Here is a 20,334-nt window from a genome sequence, read left to right as displayed (position 1 = left end):
TCGACCCAGTGCTGTAAAAAATTAAAACACCACGTTATAAATTTCATGCGTCCGAAGCGTTTTTCTGGATTCATCTTCATCAGGAACGCTCAAGGCCGAATATTTGAAAGCCAATTATGTATAAGAACCGAAACAGTTGAGCTATATGACAAAAAATGACATAAAAAAATAGCCAACTCCATCTAAGGTCAACTTTGCCTGAGGGAGTTGAAACTTAAAGTCAACAACCGCCATGTTGACCGCAAAACCTATAGAAATATTCCTATCATCATATGTGACCATGTTGCAATCAGATATAAAACAATGATAAACATCAGAAACTAAATTGACTGACGGACGGGTAAATAAACTATGTTGAATCTTTGCACTTTTTTTTTAGTTTTGTTTCATGTCGATCTGACGAGTCCCGCCCTTTCCAGCTGCTTTTTACATTTTTTTTATTATGTTGGAAGAAGTATAGATTATAACATGCCCTTTTCCATATTGGCCCTGGTATCATCCCGAGAACATAATAATTCTTGTGATGTGTCACATGATAAAGGAAATGCGTGTTATATCAACAAAAACAATTAAAGTTAATAAATTTGTATTTGGTTGTCTGTAAATTATTATCTAGAAGTTCAAAGAAAGACCAAATTTAAATAGTTCTTCAGTGTCTGTATTTCTTCTGCTGAAGTATATGATAAAAATATCATTACATGTCATTTTTCATATCAGACCCTTTATCGGCCCTCGTTCATGGTATCATCCATCGAGCCTCCGGCTCTTGGGCCGATATCATGACCTAGGGCCGATATCATGATCTAGGGCCGATAAAGGGTCTGATATGAAAAATGCCATGTAATAATCTATACTTATTTACTAGTTTTAATTGGCTTTGAGCTAGCTCTAAGTAACTGCGAGTATTTTGTCTTTATGTATTGTATTTGTGATCCAATTGTGATTGATTTTGTTGTTGTCAATCGTTTGTTGTTTTTTCATCAATCAGGTTGTTTTGTTTTACTAGTTTCACATTTTACCATAACGTGGCCTTTTATATCGTAGTGTGTACGGCGTCGATATTTGTTTAAATCATTGACGGCCGTACGGTAACATAGTTGCGTAAATCATCGTCATGTAGACTCTGGTGTGTAGTTGTCTCATTGGCAATCAAACCACATCTTTTTTTTTATACACAATTGAAAACATTGAGACATCGATCGAGCAATTCTTGTTTTCTCCTTTTAAACCCAACTAAACGATATGGAGTGTGCTCATTGTTGAATCCGTAAGGTGGCCTTGATTGGCTCAAATCCACGTCATTTGCACTCTGGTGGATAGTTGTCATTTGGCAAATATACCACATCTTATTATTTGCAATAAATAACTATCCACGGACAACAGGATTTTTTAGTTACGAATTAAGAACCATCTTCACCAGCAAGCAAATATTGTTTTTCAAAACTACATAGAAAAATTTTCGAGAAATTTTAAAAACTATTTTAAATAATGGTATATCCGTCGTTTGAAATCTGGTGGATAGTTTTCTCATTGGCAATCATACCACATCTCCTTATTTTTTATATCATACATATGTTCCTTTTCAGTAAATTCTCATGGCTGAACCATCCAAAAACATACCTGGTCCTCTCAAAATTAATGGAATGGGTATAACAAAAAATAATTTGAATTATAAATATTTATTTGATCAGGGAGTGACAATACCACTCGAGTGTTACACCTAAAATCTTTCAACCCCACATCATGAGGTCAAAGTAAGGACTTCTGCGGATGAATTTCACTCTCTTAGTGTGGTAATGGTAATAAGCATTCTTTCCACTTCTTATAACACTAACAAATGAGGCACCACTTCTATTTAATGAGTTAAAAATATCTTGTGCAGTTCTACGGACATTCTTGTATCCGACCCAAAAATTTCCTTCACGTTTCGTCATGGCTATTGTTTTCATTTGCTGCTCAGCTCTTGCTAAATCCATGACTGAACGGCTCTTGTCCACACTTGCCACTACTATGTTTCTCCCATTTTTCCTAAATTTGATGTGTCCTCCACCAACCCCTACCCAATGGTTGTCACCGCCCGATATTGGGTCATAGGCGACAACAATCCAGTCCCTCCAGTAGTATTTCCCGCCAAGGAGATGAAATAGTCCAGTGGCAAATTGGCGATTCGTCTGACCACTGTTTGTAGCAGCGTATGCGTCAATATCCTTTCCGGATTGGGGGTGATAATTTACATGTGTGCACTGGTAGTCAATTTGCTCGAACTTTCCTTTCACTTCCTTTATTCTCTTTTCCCAATCAGACTTCATAAAATTTGCATTGTGGGTAAACTGGTTAACTAGAAGATAGCCCAATTCTACTTTTACAGCTTGCAAGAGAAGTTGCATTACACCGAGAAGAAATACCTGCGTCTTTTTGCGGTCATTTTGGGTATAACGCAAAACGGAAGTACCAAGATCTTCTTGAAATGTACCTTGCTTTTGGACAATGGCTTGATACAATTTTGTGCCACTATTCTGATAATCACCGTCATAATTCGCAATAAAAATTATCTTCCTATTTTGCACAGCAGCCTGCGGAACAGCATAAATATATTTAAACTCACGTGACACTGCATTTATCCTTTGTTCTAGTTGCCCGAAGTTGACTTGAACAACATTCCACTGAATCAATCGTTCGATGTCGTTAAATCGATTATCCATTCTATCCAAACGATTGTCAATAGTATTCATCATATTTTTCATGAAAGCCAACTCATCCGACTCAGATGGAATGAACGCCATAACGACCCCTATGAATGGACCTAATGCGCCAAGGTAGGGGCCAATATTTTTTGCGATCTTTGTTAAAGAATCTCTAAATTCCTTCTTTTCAAGCAGTTCCGCTATCCCTTTTCCAAGTTCAAGGCCAGCAGTAACTTGTTGTTTTTGATCCGGAGAAAGGCCGTGCATAGGCGAGAAAAGAATGATCAAAAGAGTCGCCACGAAGGACCATTTGGATGCTAACGCTGAAATGATAAAGTGAAATGACAATTAAAATACATAAATAAATACAAATTACGTATAAAATATTAAATAAATAAAAGATTTCGAAAACTTAAAATATAAGCTTTTATTCTGTAATCAGCCAACTATTGTACAAATAACAGGTACACAAATAAATGTTTGCTTTATTTGTACTTGTACAAATGAAGTTTCCTGTTACTCCGCTTCTATATTGAGCAAACGGTAATGTGAATATTTCTTTTTGTGCGACAGTTCATTTTTGGGGTCCTATTCATGGTCCGCGTTTAGAATTTCGATTTCATTGATAAGCAGATCAGAGATAAGCAAGAAAACCTTAAAGTGTCGGGTAAAAATTGCAGGATAAGAAATACTTCTATGTCATTTAGTATCTGGTAGAGTGTTGTCTCTTTGTCAATTACCGGTATACCACGTCTTATTTCTATATTGTCGGAAATACAAAATTATTTTGTACTCGCTAGAAAAAAAGAGAAAAGCTCGACGAGCCTCGCTTTTCGTCCTGTTTCTAAAACTCTGACTGTACAAATAAATTTTATATTCTTCGACAATTTACATTTATCTTATATGAATAAAGCAAGTGTGTAAGACCATTTTTACCTCAAATTGCCTAAGGAAAACAATCAACAATCTGTTTTGTGATTTATTGACCCTATAGTAAGTTTTTCAACAAATTTTATACTTTTATACGATTATGACAACAGCAAACGAAAAACAAATATGACAGATTCCCGACTTAGATTGGGTACATAATGTGAGCAATCAATCTTCTCCAATTATCTGGGACAGTGATGTAAAAAAGAAAATACTTTTGTAATCTATTAACAAATTACAGGCGTCCGAAGTGTTTTCAGGAACGCTCAATGTCGAATATTTGAAAACCAAGGATGTATAACAGAAGCAGTTGAAGAGCTATATGACCAAAAAGTATCTAAAAATAGTCAAATCCAACTCAGGTCAACTTTGCCTGAGGGAGTGGAAACCTTATAATCATGTCAGCACCGAAGAACCGAAGTGTAACAGTGCACATAAGAACAAAATGTAAATATCAGTTGGAGCTGTTTCGATAATGGCTTCCAAGCAAGAAAAAAAAAAAAAACAGCAACAAAAGAACAAAAGACCCAATGAGCCGATCAAAGAGTACTCAGATATTGAAAGCTAGTTCGGAGCATAGGTACTTGGGGACAGGACAATTTTTTTTAGCTCTCCCCCTTTTTTGCAAAATCTGTTATTTTTTGTTTTCTATTAATGTCAATTATTTTCGCGTTTTTTCTGTATCATATGTACATAAATATACTGCCTGTTAAAACGTTTAAACCCGCTGCATTTTTATGCACCTGTCCTAAGTCAGGAGTCTTGTCCAGTGGTTGTCGTTTGTTGGTGTGGATCATAGGCGTTTCTCGTTTATTATATAGATTAGACCGTTGGTTTTCCTGTTTGAATTGTTTTACACTAGTTATTTTCGGGCGCTTTATAGCTTGCTGTTCTTTGTGAGCCAAGGCTCCGTGTTGAAGGTCGTACTTTGACCTATAATTGTTAACTTTTTATACATTGTGACTTGGATGGAGAGTTGTCTCATTGGCACTTATACCACATCTTATTTATATAGAAATAAAGTTGTATTTGCGATTTACTATCAATTCCAAGTTGACTATCCACAGCGATCAGTGATATGATCCGATATATTATATAATTTGTTGAAAAAGTCTACTCCAAATTCAACAAATATGTTGTCAATAAGAAACTCCAGCATACTGATCATTTGTTCCTCGGTGTAGCATGTTCACTTTTAAAATATACCGTATGGTATCCCAAAACAATACATTTATAGCGTATGCTACCATTTTTATATTGAAAAGCATTGGATTATTTCTGGGACGATTTTTAATTTCACATTGGGAATGGTGGTATAAAGGGTTGAAAAATCAAAGGTTTTGATAGAATTGATTTCAGAGAAAGATCGAAAAGAAGTTTTTAAGAATCCACATATGGTTAATACCACTACGCGAGTAAACAGTTTCATAGTCTTTTCTGCAGATAAAATTGTTACCAATCTAATGCACAGTTTCTTTGTAGAACATGCAGATGAGCCGGCAATGTACCGTTGTTTGTATGGAATTTTGTGAAGCTTAGGTATCAAGTACAAACAAGGTAAGTGCTCAGATTTGCTGTTCAATGTAATGTTCATTGAAGCCATGAAGGACTTATGATTCGCCGAAATCTTATCCTTGTCAAATGATGTTTTTGTATGTGGGATTACCCGAGTGCATTTATTTCTCATTCTTTTACAAGACACTCGTAGTACGATTTACATACTCAAACAGTATACCCCTTGCCTTGCAGGAGCAGATTGTGACTCCTTTGTCGAGCGTGGGGGGCACACAAATAGGGAGGATGTTGACCGACTTCAGAAGTTTATACATTTCGTCCCATTTCTGTTAAAGAGTAGGACTTTCCAACAGGTAGTCCGTCTGGCCGAGTGAGATGTATAAATGTTGCAGTGAATTTGTAAAAAAAAACATGAGTTTTGTAAAATCACTAAACTGAAGAAAAATTAAAATGTATATGGAAACGGGAAAAATCTGAGGTAATTGTGGAATATATTTTGCTATAAAGACTCATTAAAACGACAAACAAACTCATATTACTTTGTTCGATAGTAAGTAAATGTTTAGTGCTTCAGTCTAACTACTGAAAACTATATATAAAAAAATGAATCTATTTTTGAAATAAAATATAAAGGGAGAACATTGAACTGATTACCTTCGTAGGATGAGAAAAACACATGCAAGTAGTAAGAAATTGATTGGTTTAAGCCATGTCTTCCAGTGGCAAGCAATAAAAGGCATATCATAACGAGAATATATTCAGTGGGAAATCTAGTGACAAAATATTATACCTCCCCTATAAACACCTAAAACTAGATCTTTGTAATGTTTGTCCAGTTTTAGAAAGGACGCTATCAATTATAAATTCACGGGAAAACTTTCTGGTAAATAGTAAAAATAGAAATAAGTTGAAATAAAAACAAAACTTCCATTTAATGTTATCATTTCCCTCCTTATATAGCAAACGACGAGTACAGCAGGCTATAGGAGCTTGATGTAAAATTGGTTTAAAATGTTGCTATACGATTCCTGGAGTGCCAACTTCGATTTATTTTTCTACTGGCTGTATACTTTTCTGGAACATGCCAATTATCTGTATATATGTGCAGCTAGATCAGAGAAGTTCAGGGGGGAAATTCCAAAGGTATCGATTGATATGCACCAAATATTAACATTTTTGGAATTAAGTTACTAGGCAAATTCAAACGACCTTATCCCGATGTAAACATTGAACGTGAATATATCGAGAAGACCGCAGATACATGTACAAAAATCGAGACGACCTTTTCTTGAAATTGTATGAATAATAGTAAAAATATACCTACTTTATAACAATATTTATCTTTATAATTTTTTAACCTGTACAGACAAACTTTCAAATTGTTACATTCACGAAAAGATAATATTTCTATATTGAATGTTTACGTGACGCAGATCGGTGTACTCGAAAACTTAAATGTTAAAAATAAGTATATTTTGGAAAATTGTAACATGCTAAGGACTTTGTGCAACACCCTGAAAATTGGTGACTCGAAAGATCTTTAGATTCTGTATGTACATGATTTTTTCCAATTTTTTTTTAATGAATATTCAGCAAAGATTAACATTTTAGATTTCAGGTTCACAAGCTTCAAATTACCTCGATAAATACTGAACATAAAACATCGTGTATTTGCATGTATATTTCTAATAACAGTTTAACAAATAATTTCTTTAAAATGTACAATTGTTGTTTAGAAATAACTTTTGATCAGTATCGTCACCTGCATTGTTTTATTATTGATTTTCTCGACTTTTTCATAAGAGTGAATTTTCTATTGTCTTCGTTCACTAGATTTCCCACTGTATTAATAAGATGTGAATATAAACCCCGTTGTAGATGTTCCAGACCATAGGTGATGGTCCATCCTTATCCCTTTAGGGATTCCGAGTCCGGAGCAATTTTCTAATTTGCACGCATCAGAATCTCAAAAGGGATCAGGTCCGACCATACGCGTATGGTCCTGGTAATTAATACGATGAACAAATGACCCTTAAAGGTGTCTCAAGTTAAGTTTTAAAAAATGAAACTTTGACTTATTTATTCATATATTAATTTATTTTACAACATGCTTAATGAAGAAGTGGCGAATTCCAATTACAAGTTAAAATTATAGTAAAGGCATCTTTACATGGTTATTACCGATTTCGACTTTGAAATATAACTTCAAGAAATATCTAAATGAACCTTGTACAAGAAGTCCAACCATATTGTTCGACTCATGGCACTTACTTGGGTCATTGAACCTTTTTATTAAATTCTTATTTTTATTGATGCTGTATTTCGATTTTAGTAATTCAAATTTCTTAAATATTTCAATTTCTTTTGGTTATCTAAATGTGCTCATACGATCTTAAAATAACAGTAGATGATACATGCTGTCCCTCTATTCTTATGTAGAAAATAAGTTAGAGTGGCAGAACGTATTTCTTACTGTTATTGTAAGATCGTATAAATAGGACCAAGAACAAAACGATCAAGTGAAAACAGGTTGAAATAAAAACTAAAAAAAAAAACAACTAATCTAAACACCGGGAAAAAGCTCAAGGTCCAAAACGGCTTACGTTTGTGTTTTCGCTTTATACAGACAAGGTTAATTTAGAAAATGCCAAAACAAAGATTCAGACAATGTCAAGGATATTAAAAAAATTCAGAACTCGTACTGATTTTAGTTGAGAGAAAACCACGTTCCTGCGAAGGAACTAAAAATTTATTCGAAAAATACCTATATGGTCTTAATACTCATTTGGTCCTGCTCGTTTATAACCAAATGAGTATACGCATCTAGTCATGACAATACGCGTATGGCCTAAACACGCTGAATCAGAATATTAATGTGCTAGTCCACATGTAAAAGTCCACATGTAGACGTGTCACCGTAACCGGGCACATTATTCTGACTCAAAACTCTGGAATATATAATATGGAATCTCTTGGAGTCAAATATCATCATCGCAGATTTTTCATGATCAGTAAAAGAGGAAATCTTAAAATCAAATAAGTGTTGTCTTATTAATATGCTACATATAAAAGTGATGTCTATTCACAAAAAAAGAATAGACTGCAGAAAGTATTAAAAAAAATACTTCGTATTTGATTTTCATTTGAATTGATAGGTAATCAACCAGGTAAAAGTAGGTCACCTTGACCATTTTTTCATCGGCGTTTTGCATTTGCGCCAATTTTTTTTTCATTTTCGCCAAATTTTTTTCTTCATTTGCGCCAATTTACAGGTAAATACAAGTCATGAGACACAAGTTGTATAGAATTTATTGATATAATAACAAAAATATCCCTTCCTTCAGCCATCTACCCCCTGCTCACCACGGGAGGCCGAAGTGGGATTTCGAGCAGGATACGTTTATTGCAAAAGTTTCTTAAACTGTATACATCACACTTAAACAAAATAAGCACTTTTTAAATAAAATAGTAACAATTTAACGTCAAAAGCACATTTGCACATTTACAAGTCTTTCCTCGCTGAGTATTGTTATGCAACACTTCTGGTGAACTGCGACCTTGCGATTTCTTCTCTACACTAAATCCGATACTCTTAACTAAAAAAATCTTTTTTTTCCTTTCGTGTTTTCTTACGGTGTTGCCATGACGTCGAGAGATCTGATTTTTACTCAAGTTGTTTAATGGATTTACTTTAAGACATTCATAAAATACAAAACAGAAGTGTTTAAATCAATATGATACTTATAACATAGACATGTACTCATTGAACACCTATGCCTGCTACGTTCGGTTAACCTATGTAACGGTAATTATCTAAAATGCATCAGATCTCACCTGTTCAAATTAAATTGGGGCAAATGAAAAATTGATTTAATAATTTGCGCAAATGAAAAAAAATGATATTTTCAAATTGGCGCAAATTAATGTCATACGCCCTGTTTTCATGCATCACTTGCATTAGTTATATCTTCCGATACTGTGATATTCATCCATGCTATCACATTGGAGTAAACAATTTTCTATACTCTTTGAATAAAAATCAAACGAAAGGTAAATTTCGTATGTCGAAAACCAGAGCAATTGAGTAAAAGCAGGTCACGTGTCATAAATTGCAGTCTATGCCATTTATTCAGTAAACCAGTAACCAGCCTATTATATACATATATATTAGAAAAAAAATGGTCTATCTATACATGTATTAAGAAAAATACATTTTCGATATGAAGTTTAAACTTTTAATTAAGGATTTCTTTTTTGCACAAGCCCTAGTACTAGTAACATTTTCAATGATTATATAAAGTTCCTTACAATTTCAGGGATTTACAAAATCAAGGATTTTCGGGCATTTAAAAAAAATCCCTGATTATAGAAATTCAAAATAAACATGCATGAAGTTGAATAGTAATGAATGTGAAGATAATCACACCGTATAGCATGTCCACATGAAGACAATCACACCCATCATGTCCACATGAAACCTGATAACACATTTCAGGAACCTCTTGTTTGCAGTTCCCTAGAAAAATGCGACAAAAATTTAATACATGGCCATTGTGTGCAAGATATACAGGTTTGTACCAGAACTGGTTAACAGGAAGTTGACAACTTTATAAACATATAAAATATCAATCTGATTAAAATTCAGATATATCTTAACTCGCGTGTTCGTATATTAGAGGATAACGAATCAGATCAATCTTTTAATTAGATAGATAAAAATAATACCTTTTGAGTTTAAAATGTGCAGCTAAATACTTATAAAAGACTTTAAAGCTTATATATACAGACGGGGTACATTCGCAATTCTGTCTTTGAATTAAATCCAAGTAGACTCTCTGCAAATTATATTTTAAGTTTTACCGATTCCATTGACAAATATTGTGTCTCGAGTGTTGTGCACATGTCATTGCTATGCCAGTTTTAGTTTTCCGACCTTAACTGTAGTCATTGCATTTATTTTGCATTGAATAGTATTCCATTCCTGAACATTCTCGGGGGGGGGGGGGGGGGGATTGAAAATCGTGGTAAAAAAGATGAAATAAAACAAAACGATATGTCAATGATCTTGAAATTTCCCTCTAGATTTTAATAAAATGCAGACAACGAACTAACAATATATATAGGGGGGGGGGGCTTCATTTTCTTTAGGGGTCCGAACCATATTGGGTTTCTACCTAATATACCTTCGTTATCAAATACTTTCACATTTCTAGAAATACCAAAATCTAGATGCATGCGAATAGGTCGCACATACCTTCGGAATATTCATTTAGAAATGCCAAGTCTTTCTATCTACACCCCTTCTTTTCAAGAATGTTCGGGAATGGAACACTATTCGATACAATAAAAGCTCTCCGATCTGTAAACGTCACTCAAAAATCTCTCGGCAACAAATTCATTTATATGCGCAGCTTTTCGTGTTTAAAATACGTCAAGTCTCCGTGTTGAAGGCCGTACTTTGACCTATAATGGTTTACTTTTACAAATTATGACTTGAATGGAGAGTTGTCTCATTGGCACTCATACCACATCTTCTTATATATAATTAATTCGCAAAAGGCATGCTATATGTATATATATATATATATATATTACATATACCTGCACAATATATGCAATAGGAAGTAAACATGTTCAACTCGGTGGACCGTATCAGCACTTTTCACAAAAAATCTTGCGATTATAATTTGTGGCAAGTTATACAGAAAGGTTCATGACGAGTATTTTTTCTTGTAAGTTTTTTTGTAAAATGGATCGCTGGTGTTAATTTTACCATCGTCTGCAGGCTTGGAAAAATTTAATAATCTTTTTTTAGACCCTGTCGTGTCTTAATGGAAAATTTCCGCGGGTTTGTCTGTACTCTAGAGTAAATTTTGTGGTGTAAATAAAGAAAACCATGATATTTGTCAATTCCTTCTGATAAACCGAAATGAAGATTATGCTTACAGTTGATCGAAGAAAGATGTATTTTCCCCTGTTCTATTAGGACCCGTTTGCTTATTTAGTCTACTTTTGTACTTACCCACTTGAAGCTTAACCATTCTGTTTTCTGTTTGCTTACACCACTTTAAATTTCAAACGTTCGTTGGTTCGTTTGCAATTAAAGCGTCTCTCCCATATCAAATGGTTTTCCAAAATGAGATTGAATGTTATATAAAGAATTGAACAAAAGAAATCTTTTCCCGCGTTTAAAACTCGTGCAACACAAGTTTCAACTTTAAAACCCGTTCTATAACGCATGTTTAAGGTTCAATTCGGGCCAATTGTAAAATATTTACTAAAAGACAACAACAAATACATTTTTTGTTCACGTGAATGAACATGTGATTCAGGCATATTAAGGATGTACACCTCTGAGGAGCCAAAAATTATAGAATTGAATTTTTTCTTAACCTGATTTCTGAGTTTATATGACTGTAAAAAAATAATTGGTGAAGAAAAAATCATATGGTGGTGCACTTCTTTTTTTGCCAAGGCCATTTGAAAGTACCTAATTTTGATGATTTTTTCCCATTTTTCATCAAATTTTACCCATTTTTGGGCCATTATCATGAAAAAAAATCACAGTTTCACAATTAAGCTTTTTTTCATACTTTCACTAAAGATGAAGTGGACCAATCTGAATAAATTTAACTTAAAAAAAACTATAGGTAAGTGTTGATATAAGAAAGTTTCATAAAATTTTGTTGCTTTTTCGTGTCAGATTTACCATGCCGACAGTTTTGTAAATTCGGGATTTTTCTCTTTTTTTTAGAACAAAAAGCATATTATTTCAACTTCTTTGTTATAAATGATTGAAAAAATACATATCTAAGAAATTTGAAAAGAAAAAAAATTGATATGGGATGTACATGTATCTGGTAAAATCATTTCTTGTACCCCTCATCCATTTTCTCAACATTTCGTTCATTGATATTTTCCACTTGTATCACATGTTTTGGAAATCATTCCAGAACGAGATTTCAACGATACTAAAACGTCAGAGGAATACATCCTTAAGTACGTGTATTTGTTTATATGTATAAATACATGTATGTTTGCATGGTTGTTGGTATTGCCTATTATTTGCCAATTAACATATAAACTGTTGTAGTATGTAAAATTAATGCACGTATATCATTTCAAATCGAGTCTTAAAACATTAATAAGGCAAATCTGCCATAGGCGGATCCAGGGGGGGCCTGGGGGGCCGGGCCCCCCCCTTTCGTGGGAAAAATTTGTTTGATTATATAGGGAATCACTGAAGCATGACTGGAGCGGGGCCCCCCTTATGAAAAGTTCTGGATCCGCCACTGTGACTGCAGAAATTATCTGTTGAAATTTTTGTGTAAAATTAGTGGTTGTAAAGTAAAAATCTGTGTGAAAGTCAGTTTAAAATATGTTTTCAATCTGAATTTAAATTTAGTGCCAATTATAAGCTAAATCACAAGCATGTTGTAGGTGTGTTTGATTTTTCGATTTTATTTGAACTGATTACCTCTGTTCGTTAGATATAATAGATTATTTACACGTGTAATTCTCAGTGCATTAATTACGTTTGCGCGCATTACCATTACATTTGCGCGCAACTTTTGATTACATTTGCGCGCATTTTTTTGACAGGTAAACTCAGGTAAATACAGGTAATAATAGTTATCTATTTGATAATTTGTTCAATTATTTCCATAATAAGTACCCCTTCCGTTAGTCTAAGTCCCCTGCTCACCAACGAGGACGTGGAAGTGGGATTTCGAGCAGGATAATTCCGTTGTATTATGCACAAGCACTAAATCCTAGAAATATATACAGATAAAAATGTTAAAACATAACTAATCTAAAAGGTGAAAGTACTGATAGTACGCTTTGAGAAATGAAAGTCTGTTAACTTCTCCATCCTGGTATTTTCTGAATGGCTCCATCAATTAATCTATTTTCTCTTTTTCACTTCGACGCACTACTGCTGGTGTATCAAGCCCTCTTAGTTTGATGTATGTGGTGGTCTGGAATTTTAGAATAGTGTCAAGATACACAATAATACATGGATGTGCAGAATAGAATTGCTCATTGTAGTGAGCATGAAATGGTTCCGGGCCATTTGTAGTACGCCTAGATTCTGCTGATGGTAGTGACGCCCAAATACTTGGGGGGGGGGGGAGGGGGATATGGACTCTGGTGAATTGTAAGTTTCGACTAGAGGGGGGGGATATGGACTCTGGTGAATTGTAAGTTTCGACTAGAAGGGGGGGGGGGGGGGGGTATGGACTCTGGTGAATTGTAAGTTTCGACTAGATAATCTGCAAACTTCACACAACGCTGATCATTTGGAACATCTTCATATATTTCCTCTGCAAAACAATCACCAACTGTTGTAGGATCAAGAAATGCCAAACCAAAGAATTTCGTCAACCACAATCCGATTTCGCATTCTTTGTTCTTATATTCAACACTTAGCCCAAGTTTCTGAATTTTGCGCCATCAACTTTGGCCTAAACGAAAACGACAGCATTATATTCTTGTATCTGGAAGTACAGACCTAAATGCATTGTGCATTGCGATTTCAAAATCAATATGAACGATCCTTGGTTTAAACATAATGTTTCTGTCTGTACACAACGAAGATATCGTGTTGAGCAGAACAGTGTAAATTTCCTCTGATTAAGATGGTAAGAGAGCAAATACTAGTGGTACATAATGTCCCAGTTAAATCCATGATAATTCTATACTGTAAGCAGCAGTTTACAATAATTTAATCGATTTTTCATATCCTGATTACCAAAGTGGTTATTATGAACCCGTTGAAAAAATGTGAAAATTAAAAAAGGAGCATAGTTACATTTCTAGATGTATATAAACTCTATGAGAAACTCCTGCTCCCCCTTTTTTTAAATTTTATTATCTTATATTATTTTATTTTATTAAGATTATACATGAAGTGATACATTTGACATCTTTAGGACAAAAACCGAATCGAAGACTGAAAAATGCCAGCGTTCGAAAGATGTTTTTTTTTTGCAATGGAGAACGGTCCCTACTAGCAGGTCAACCCTCAACAGGTTTGCAAACTTTCTGTGAAGTAACTAGTTTCGGGGAGATGGGTTAAAAAACTGTAGGAGGAGTAGATTACACAAAACTGGATATCTTATCCATGTTTACTGGATAAAAAAAAAGAATATTAATGAAACGTCTTAAGGTAGATTTTCTTAAACTTCCGTAAAAGACTTCTTGGTCAATGTACTTTCAAATTTCAATATAAAAACTTTTTTTCTCGTTAAATACATTGATATCACAGTTAGTTTATACTGGTTAAATCTTTTAATTTCTGATGGAAATGAAGCTATGATGGTGCTTTACTTCTGAGTGACCAAGCAAATTATATACGCTTGATCAGACTCCTCTTCACAGTAGATTTATTAGAACATTTTTCTTGATTTCCATTTCTTGAACGATAAAACATATTACCATCAAGACAAATAGTAAATGAAACATTTATGATGCATTTTCTGTTAAAAACACAAATGTATCCGCTTTGCACACTATGTGTATGAACGTCTCAATCCAACATGTCTGAGCTCACATAAGGATTGTTAAGATCATGAAATATTTACTGTATGAAATCCATATCGGTACACTAACACGAAGATAACTGAATACAAATGAACGATGACTTGTTATGAAATGTGCATGTTAATACAGCATTATCAAACTGGTTTAATGCATTGTTTCGTGCTTTTGATCTGAAAATCACCTTATTTTAACCTTTTCATTGTTTTTTAAACGTAAATGCACTGCCATATCACATTTTAAGCCATATTTAAAAAAAAATTCACTCGATAAAACAAGGACGCACTCGAAAAAACACGGACATATAACAACGAATATACTTCATAAAATGTCCTTCAGTTCAAGTGTCTGTATATCTTAGTAAGATATAATTAAGATCCATTTATTACATCGGTGATCCGTTTACTTGGCAATCGCCAATGGCAGTCAGCAGGGTTTAAGAACATTAATTTTGTTGTTCGACCTGTTAGTTTATCCAACGCAATCAAAGGTTTGAACGTTGTTTTCAATTTAGACTTGTTTATATTTTTTTTCGTTTGGGCTTGTATTATATTTGCCTTCGGGTTTATATGATCCGTTCATTCTATTTTGACTCCTCAAAATTCAAGAGTCTATCCTAAAATGAGGTAAATTGTATGGCTTTCCAAATACCGTTTCGATTCCTAACATCACTGAAGAGATATTAATTGTCGAAATCCGGATATGGTGTACAAAAACCTTTGCACCTTTTGTTTGCGGTATACCATCTTTTCCGCAAGTTTATTGTTTTCTGTTTAGTATTTAATTTATAATTAAGATCCATTTATTACATCGGTGATCCGTTTATTTGGCAATCGCCAATGGCAGTCAGCAGGGTTTAAGAACATTTGTTGTTCGACCTGTTAGTCAAATGTGGTTTGCTAAAATATACTTTTTCACTTTTTTGGTCTTTTGGAAAATGTTGTTTGTGCTGTACTTAGACCCCTCTAACAAGAAATTTGTTTTGCATGCACACGTATAAAAATTGCGGTTTTTATCCAACGCAATCATAGGTTTGAACGTTATTTTCAATTTAGACTTGTGTATATCTAAGTCTATATAGATTCCATTTATGCATTTCCCTTGACATTTGCATTGGTATGTGTATAAAAATGGCTTTTATCTATATTTTGGTATAAGGTGGTACGAGTCACCTTGACTAAAATTAATTTGGCTCGTTTAATTTTCATAAAATTTTGACAAAATATTTACTTTGACCCTTTGACAAATATATAAAAATTTCAAAAAACTTGAACCATACACTTTATCGGAAAAATTTCATTGGATATACAGCAGTTTGACAAACACTAATTTTGATCATTGAGAAGCTTAAAGCTATTTTCCTAATGCTTGTAGTTTAAAGGTTTGGTTGGCTTGCTCACTTTGTTTGTATAAATCTTTGCTCAAGCATTGTAATTAAGATTGACATCTGCAATCAATAGATAGGCGGGGCTTCAGCTTGTATACATTATACATGTTATGCTTAAATGTTATTGGATGTTAAGTAGAATGCAGTTTATGCATAAAGATGATGGTAAAATAAAAATCTAAATTTTATTTGATACCGTCTCACTAAGATACACTGTTCAAAGGGGGCATTAGCTATGATTTAGAAAAAAAACTTAAAATACGATTCTTCTTGTTTCGAGTATTAACACGTAAAAGCGGAATTTAAAAAAAAAATGTTTTGTTATAAACAGTCAGTTTGACCCAAATTTGTCAAAATAAGTTCAAAAACATCACTGGAGTACTTGCAAGTAAACAATTTAACCTCATTGAATCCGTATTCATGTGACCTTTGATTTAACCGCTTTATTAGAGATGGGTTACGCATGTTCTAGGCGTGTACAGCTATTACAAGGAAAAGAAGGTCAACATTGAAAGTGAAACAAGGGTTAACCATTTGGTTGATTGATTCGATCAACAAAAATATCATTCACATACAGGTAAAACTATGATTAACATATTTTTAACCTATAATATGAAATCAAACAGACCTAAAAAAATCCAACTGCACGTGCTCGCTATCTATTTATATATAAGATCCGAAAACTATACAGAACGACATGTTTTGGAAATTATAGCAATTCTTTTGGTTGACAAATTTTTACTCATTATTACAAAGAAATAACTTCAAATATCTGTCATTTTCTCCCTACCCAGTTTACCCTTATTGGTTTAATATTATGATGTGGATCGGTCATTGTTGTTGAATCTTACGCAATTTGATTGGATCATGGAAGTAAAATGAAATATAATACTTCCATGATTGGATTAAGATATTATAAGTTTACCTTTAAACTGTTGAAATTTTCCCTACATGTATTTTGATTAAATGAGAACGTGCATGAATGTAACAAAAAAGATGAACAGTCGGTGCCTTATTTATTTATTTTTTTTAATTTATTTAGCTGAAAATGTACCAACAAAATGTATTTGAAAAAAAAAATGTTTTCTTAAAACTGAATTATAATTGCTTTTCTTTTTACATCTAAAATTATTTTCTAATAGCCTATTCCCGAGAAAAAAAAAGGAAAATTTACAAATCTTACGTTTTATTCCATTAAACAAGTAACCTTTCTAAGAGAAATGTCGAAACTCAATTTACGCACTGCTACGTCAGGTAGAATTAATTGTTATGACAAAGTTTAATTAACAAATAGAACCGCATGGAAAATAGAAATAACAAAAACATCGCTCTATGGCATGTCTATCATCTCGCTTATTATTCACTGACGTACTCCATGATTATGTGTTGATTCTTTATTACGGTAACGTTCGATAAACTAAGGAAATAAAACACGAAAGTAATGCCTCGTTCACACGTACATTTAATTCGAATTGAATTCGAATCGAATGCGAATCGAATTCGCTAATCGCGTTTACACACTCTTCTTTTTTAATTCGAATTGATTCGAATTGGCTAAATCGCATTATCCAATTCGCATTAGAAATGCGTTTTTGTTAATACGAATTAAAAGTTAACGTCGTTAGGACAGTAAAGCGAATTTGATGCGCATTGCAATTCGAATTAGAATTAACGTTTGGACGTTAAACGTTTCGAATGCGTATATTAAACTAATTCGAATTAGTTAATGCGAATCGAATTCGAATTACGTGTGAACGCAGCATAATTAATTAGCAGGCAAAGATTTTATTGAACGAAACATTTTTGTCGATTATATGTTATGAATTCGTAATATAAAAAAATCGTGGGACTTTGTAAATTATATATACATGCATTGGTTTAATAATTTCGATAACATTACAATTTCAAGAAACACGTTTCCATGTGGTTCTTTTTGGTAATTAAAAGAGGTATAGGGCCATTTTCCCGTGAGTTTTTTTCATTTGATTAGCTAGGTAAATCATGTTTTTAAATAGCCCGATAGATACTATAAATTATAGTATATGAAAACACGTCACATCATCTATTTTCATACCTTAAAACAGGTATTCCTACAATAATCAAGGCCAAGACTATTGATTTTTTGTTTGTTTATCAAAACCAATATTGATTTTGTGTGTAAATGCCCCTGAGGAGCATTGAAATATGAATTATCAACTAATAGATATTCAAATTAGTTTTGTATTAAAAAAAATATGGTGCTTCAGTTAGCGTGTTAATGTTGGTAGGTGATTTGTAGCGTATACGTATTTCACAGCTTTGTTAAACTTAAAACTAACAAAATATTAAACAAGAATGTGTCCATAGTGCACGGATGCCCTACTCGTATTATCATTTTCCTTGTTCAGTGAACTATGAAATTGGGATAAAAACTGAAATTTAGCATTAAAATGGAAAAATCATATCATAGGGATCATGTGTACTAAGTTTCAAGTTGGTTGGACTTCCACTTCATCAAAAACTACCTTGACCAAAAACTTTAACATGAAACGGGACAGACGGACGAACGAAAAGACGGACGAACGAAGTGACGGACGGACAAACGAACGAACGGACGCACAGACCGAAAAACTGAATGCCCCTAAGTGGCGCATAAAAAAGGGGGTTAAATATAAATACAAGAAACATTTAATAATCTAATTATCTGATATAAATCAGCTAATCTAATTCAAGATCGGTCTCTGTTTTAATGCCAAGAAGCCAAAAAATATCGGACGCATTTAACTGGGATGTTGTTTTCCTCAATCTGGATGTATCTATATATATACACTGTTCCAGCTTTTAAGGTTTACCGTCTTTATGAGTCGAACAACAGCTTACACCAGTTGGTACTAGAACGGCTTTCGTAACAAACACATGTAATCTGGTCTTTTCTGCATGGCATTGTACCAAATGGATCGACCCTATGTTGTGATACAGATTCAACACTTTCTTGATGTTTTACGTACAGTCACGATTGGTAGTGTAATTGATTTTTTCTGTGATGTTGTTTCATTTTCTGATGACTTAGGTTCCGGTGTAGGGACGGTGGTACAATGTAACAATGCCAGTACTAGTATCTACACAGTTGGTGGATTGGCGATAAAATTACTGTCTGCATTTGTTACATATCATACCATTTTCTAAAACGTTCTTGTTCAAGATGTAGAAAAAATAATTTTGTTGTTTTAAAATTTTTCTGCTATGGCCTTTTTTCGTTATGTGTATAACACACAAAAAATTTGGGCTTCATTGCTATATAATCAATTCTCGTGTTATTGGTTATGTACAAGCACCTACCTCAGTGTGACATTTTGAATTAAACAAACATCCGAAAAAATGTGATAGAAACATAACATTTTTTAAAATATTTCAACATAAAAAATGAGAAAAATTAGCGTGTGATTTGAACCCCATTTTATAAACAATCCATTATTTACACTTTTTAGCGCATTTTTTTTTTTTTATCATTTCACTTTTAAGCGCTACCGATGGAGCCACGGCGACTCTTGAAAACAAAGTCGATATTAAGCATCTATATAGTAAAATTTAGTGATGTTCCACTTTTTATTAAAAAATTTTTTTAGTATTAAGGACACACTAAACCAATTTCATTTTTGAGGGGAAAAGTTGTATAAATTACAACAACAACAAAAAACATAACTTTGTTTTGGTTTGAAGTGTCCTTCTAGGGGGATTCCCTGTTTTTCCAACCTAAAAACACGGTAAATTCCGCATATTTGACTTTCATCCTTTTTTGGAGGTTAAATTAACTATTTTCCAGACATAACACAATACATAAAAATCGAGATATTGACCAAAAAACATTTTTATTTCATGTTTTTATCGTAAATTTTATTCTTTCAGCACTTTTTGAAATTGGCCCTTCTGTGAAAAAAATTTAGGGGAAATTGGCCCTACCTCTTTGTCTTAACAGTTGTTGAATGATTTGATATATAAAAATTATTCTTTCAGAATCAAATAACTCTATTTAAATTCCACGTTTGTTTACCTTTCCTTAATCACGGCTTTCCCTCGCACTTGCGCTATGTTGTTGCCGAAGTACAAACGAGGGGTCTCGTGGCGATGGTCTCTGCATATGGAAAAGCTATAGATATCGGCAAATTAGCGTACGGGAAGCCAATAGTTCAATAGCAGTACATTTCTGCAGATTTTGATAAGATAAATGATCTTTTTTACAGAAAGTCCATGTACACGTGTTTGATAGTTAAACCGTTAGCCATATTCAAGTATATAAAA

The 20,334-nt window shown here is 33.4% G+C and overlaps 1 protein-coding gene across 1 annotated transcript; it reads right to left on the bottom strand.

Moving 5' to 3' along the window:
• Positions 1–1,663: 1,663 nt before the first annotated feature.
• LOC127701672 (uncharacterized) lies at positions 1,664–11,301 on the bottom strand. Its single transcript, XM_052205668.1, has 2 exons — positions 11,152–11,301; positions 1,664–3,007 (listed from the first exon to the last, which is right to left on the bottom strand). The coding sequence occupies exons 1-2, from the start codon at positions 11,168–11,170 to the stop codon at positions 1,731–1,733; spliced, it is 1,296 nt and encodes a 431-aa protein (XP_052061628.1). The 5' UTR covers positions 11,171–11,301; the 3' UTR covers positions 1,664–1,730.
• Positions 11,302–20,334: the final 9,033 nt, after the last annotated feature.

Source organism: Mytilus californianus, unplaced genomic scaffold (assembly GCF_021869535.1).
Source record: "Mytilus californianus isolate M0D057914Y unplaced genomic scaffold, xbMytCali1.0.p SCAF_5, whole genome shotgun sequence".
Lineage (NCBI taxonomy): Eukaryota > Metazoa > Mollusca > Bivalvia > Mytilida > Mytilidae > Mytilus > Mytilus californianus.
Note: the sequence above shows the minus strand (reverse complement) of the source record. Positions and strands in the feature narration are given on the sequence as shown.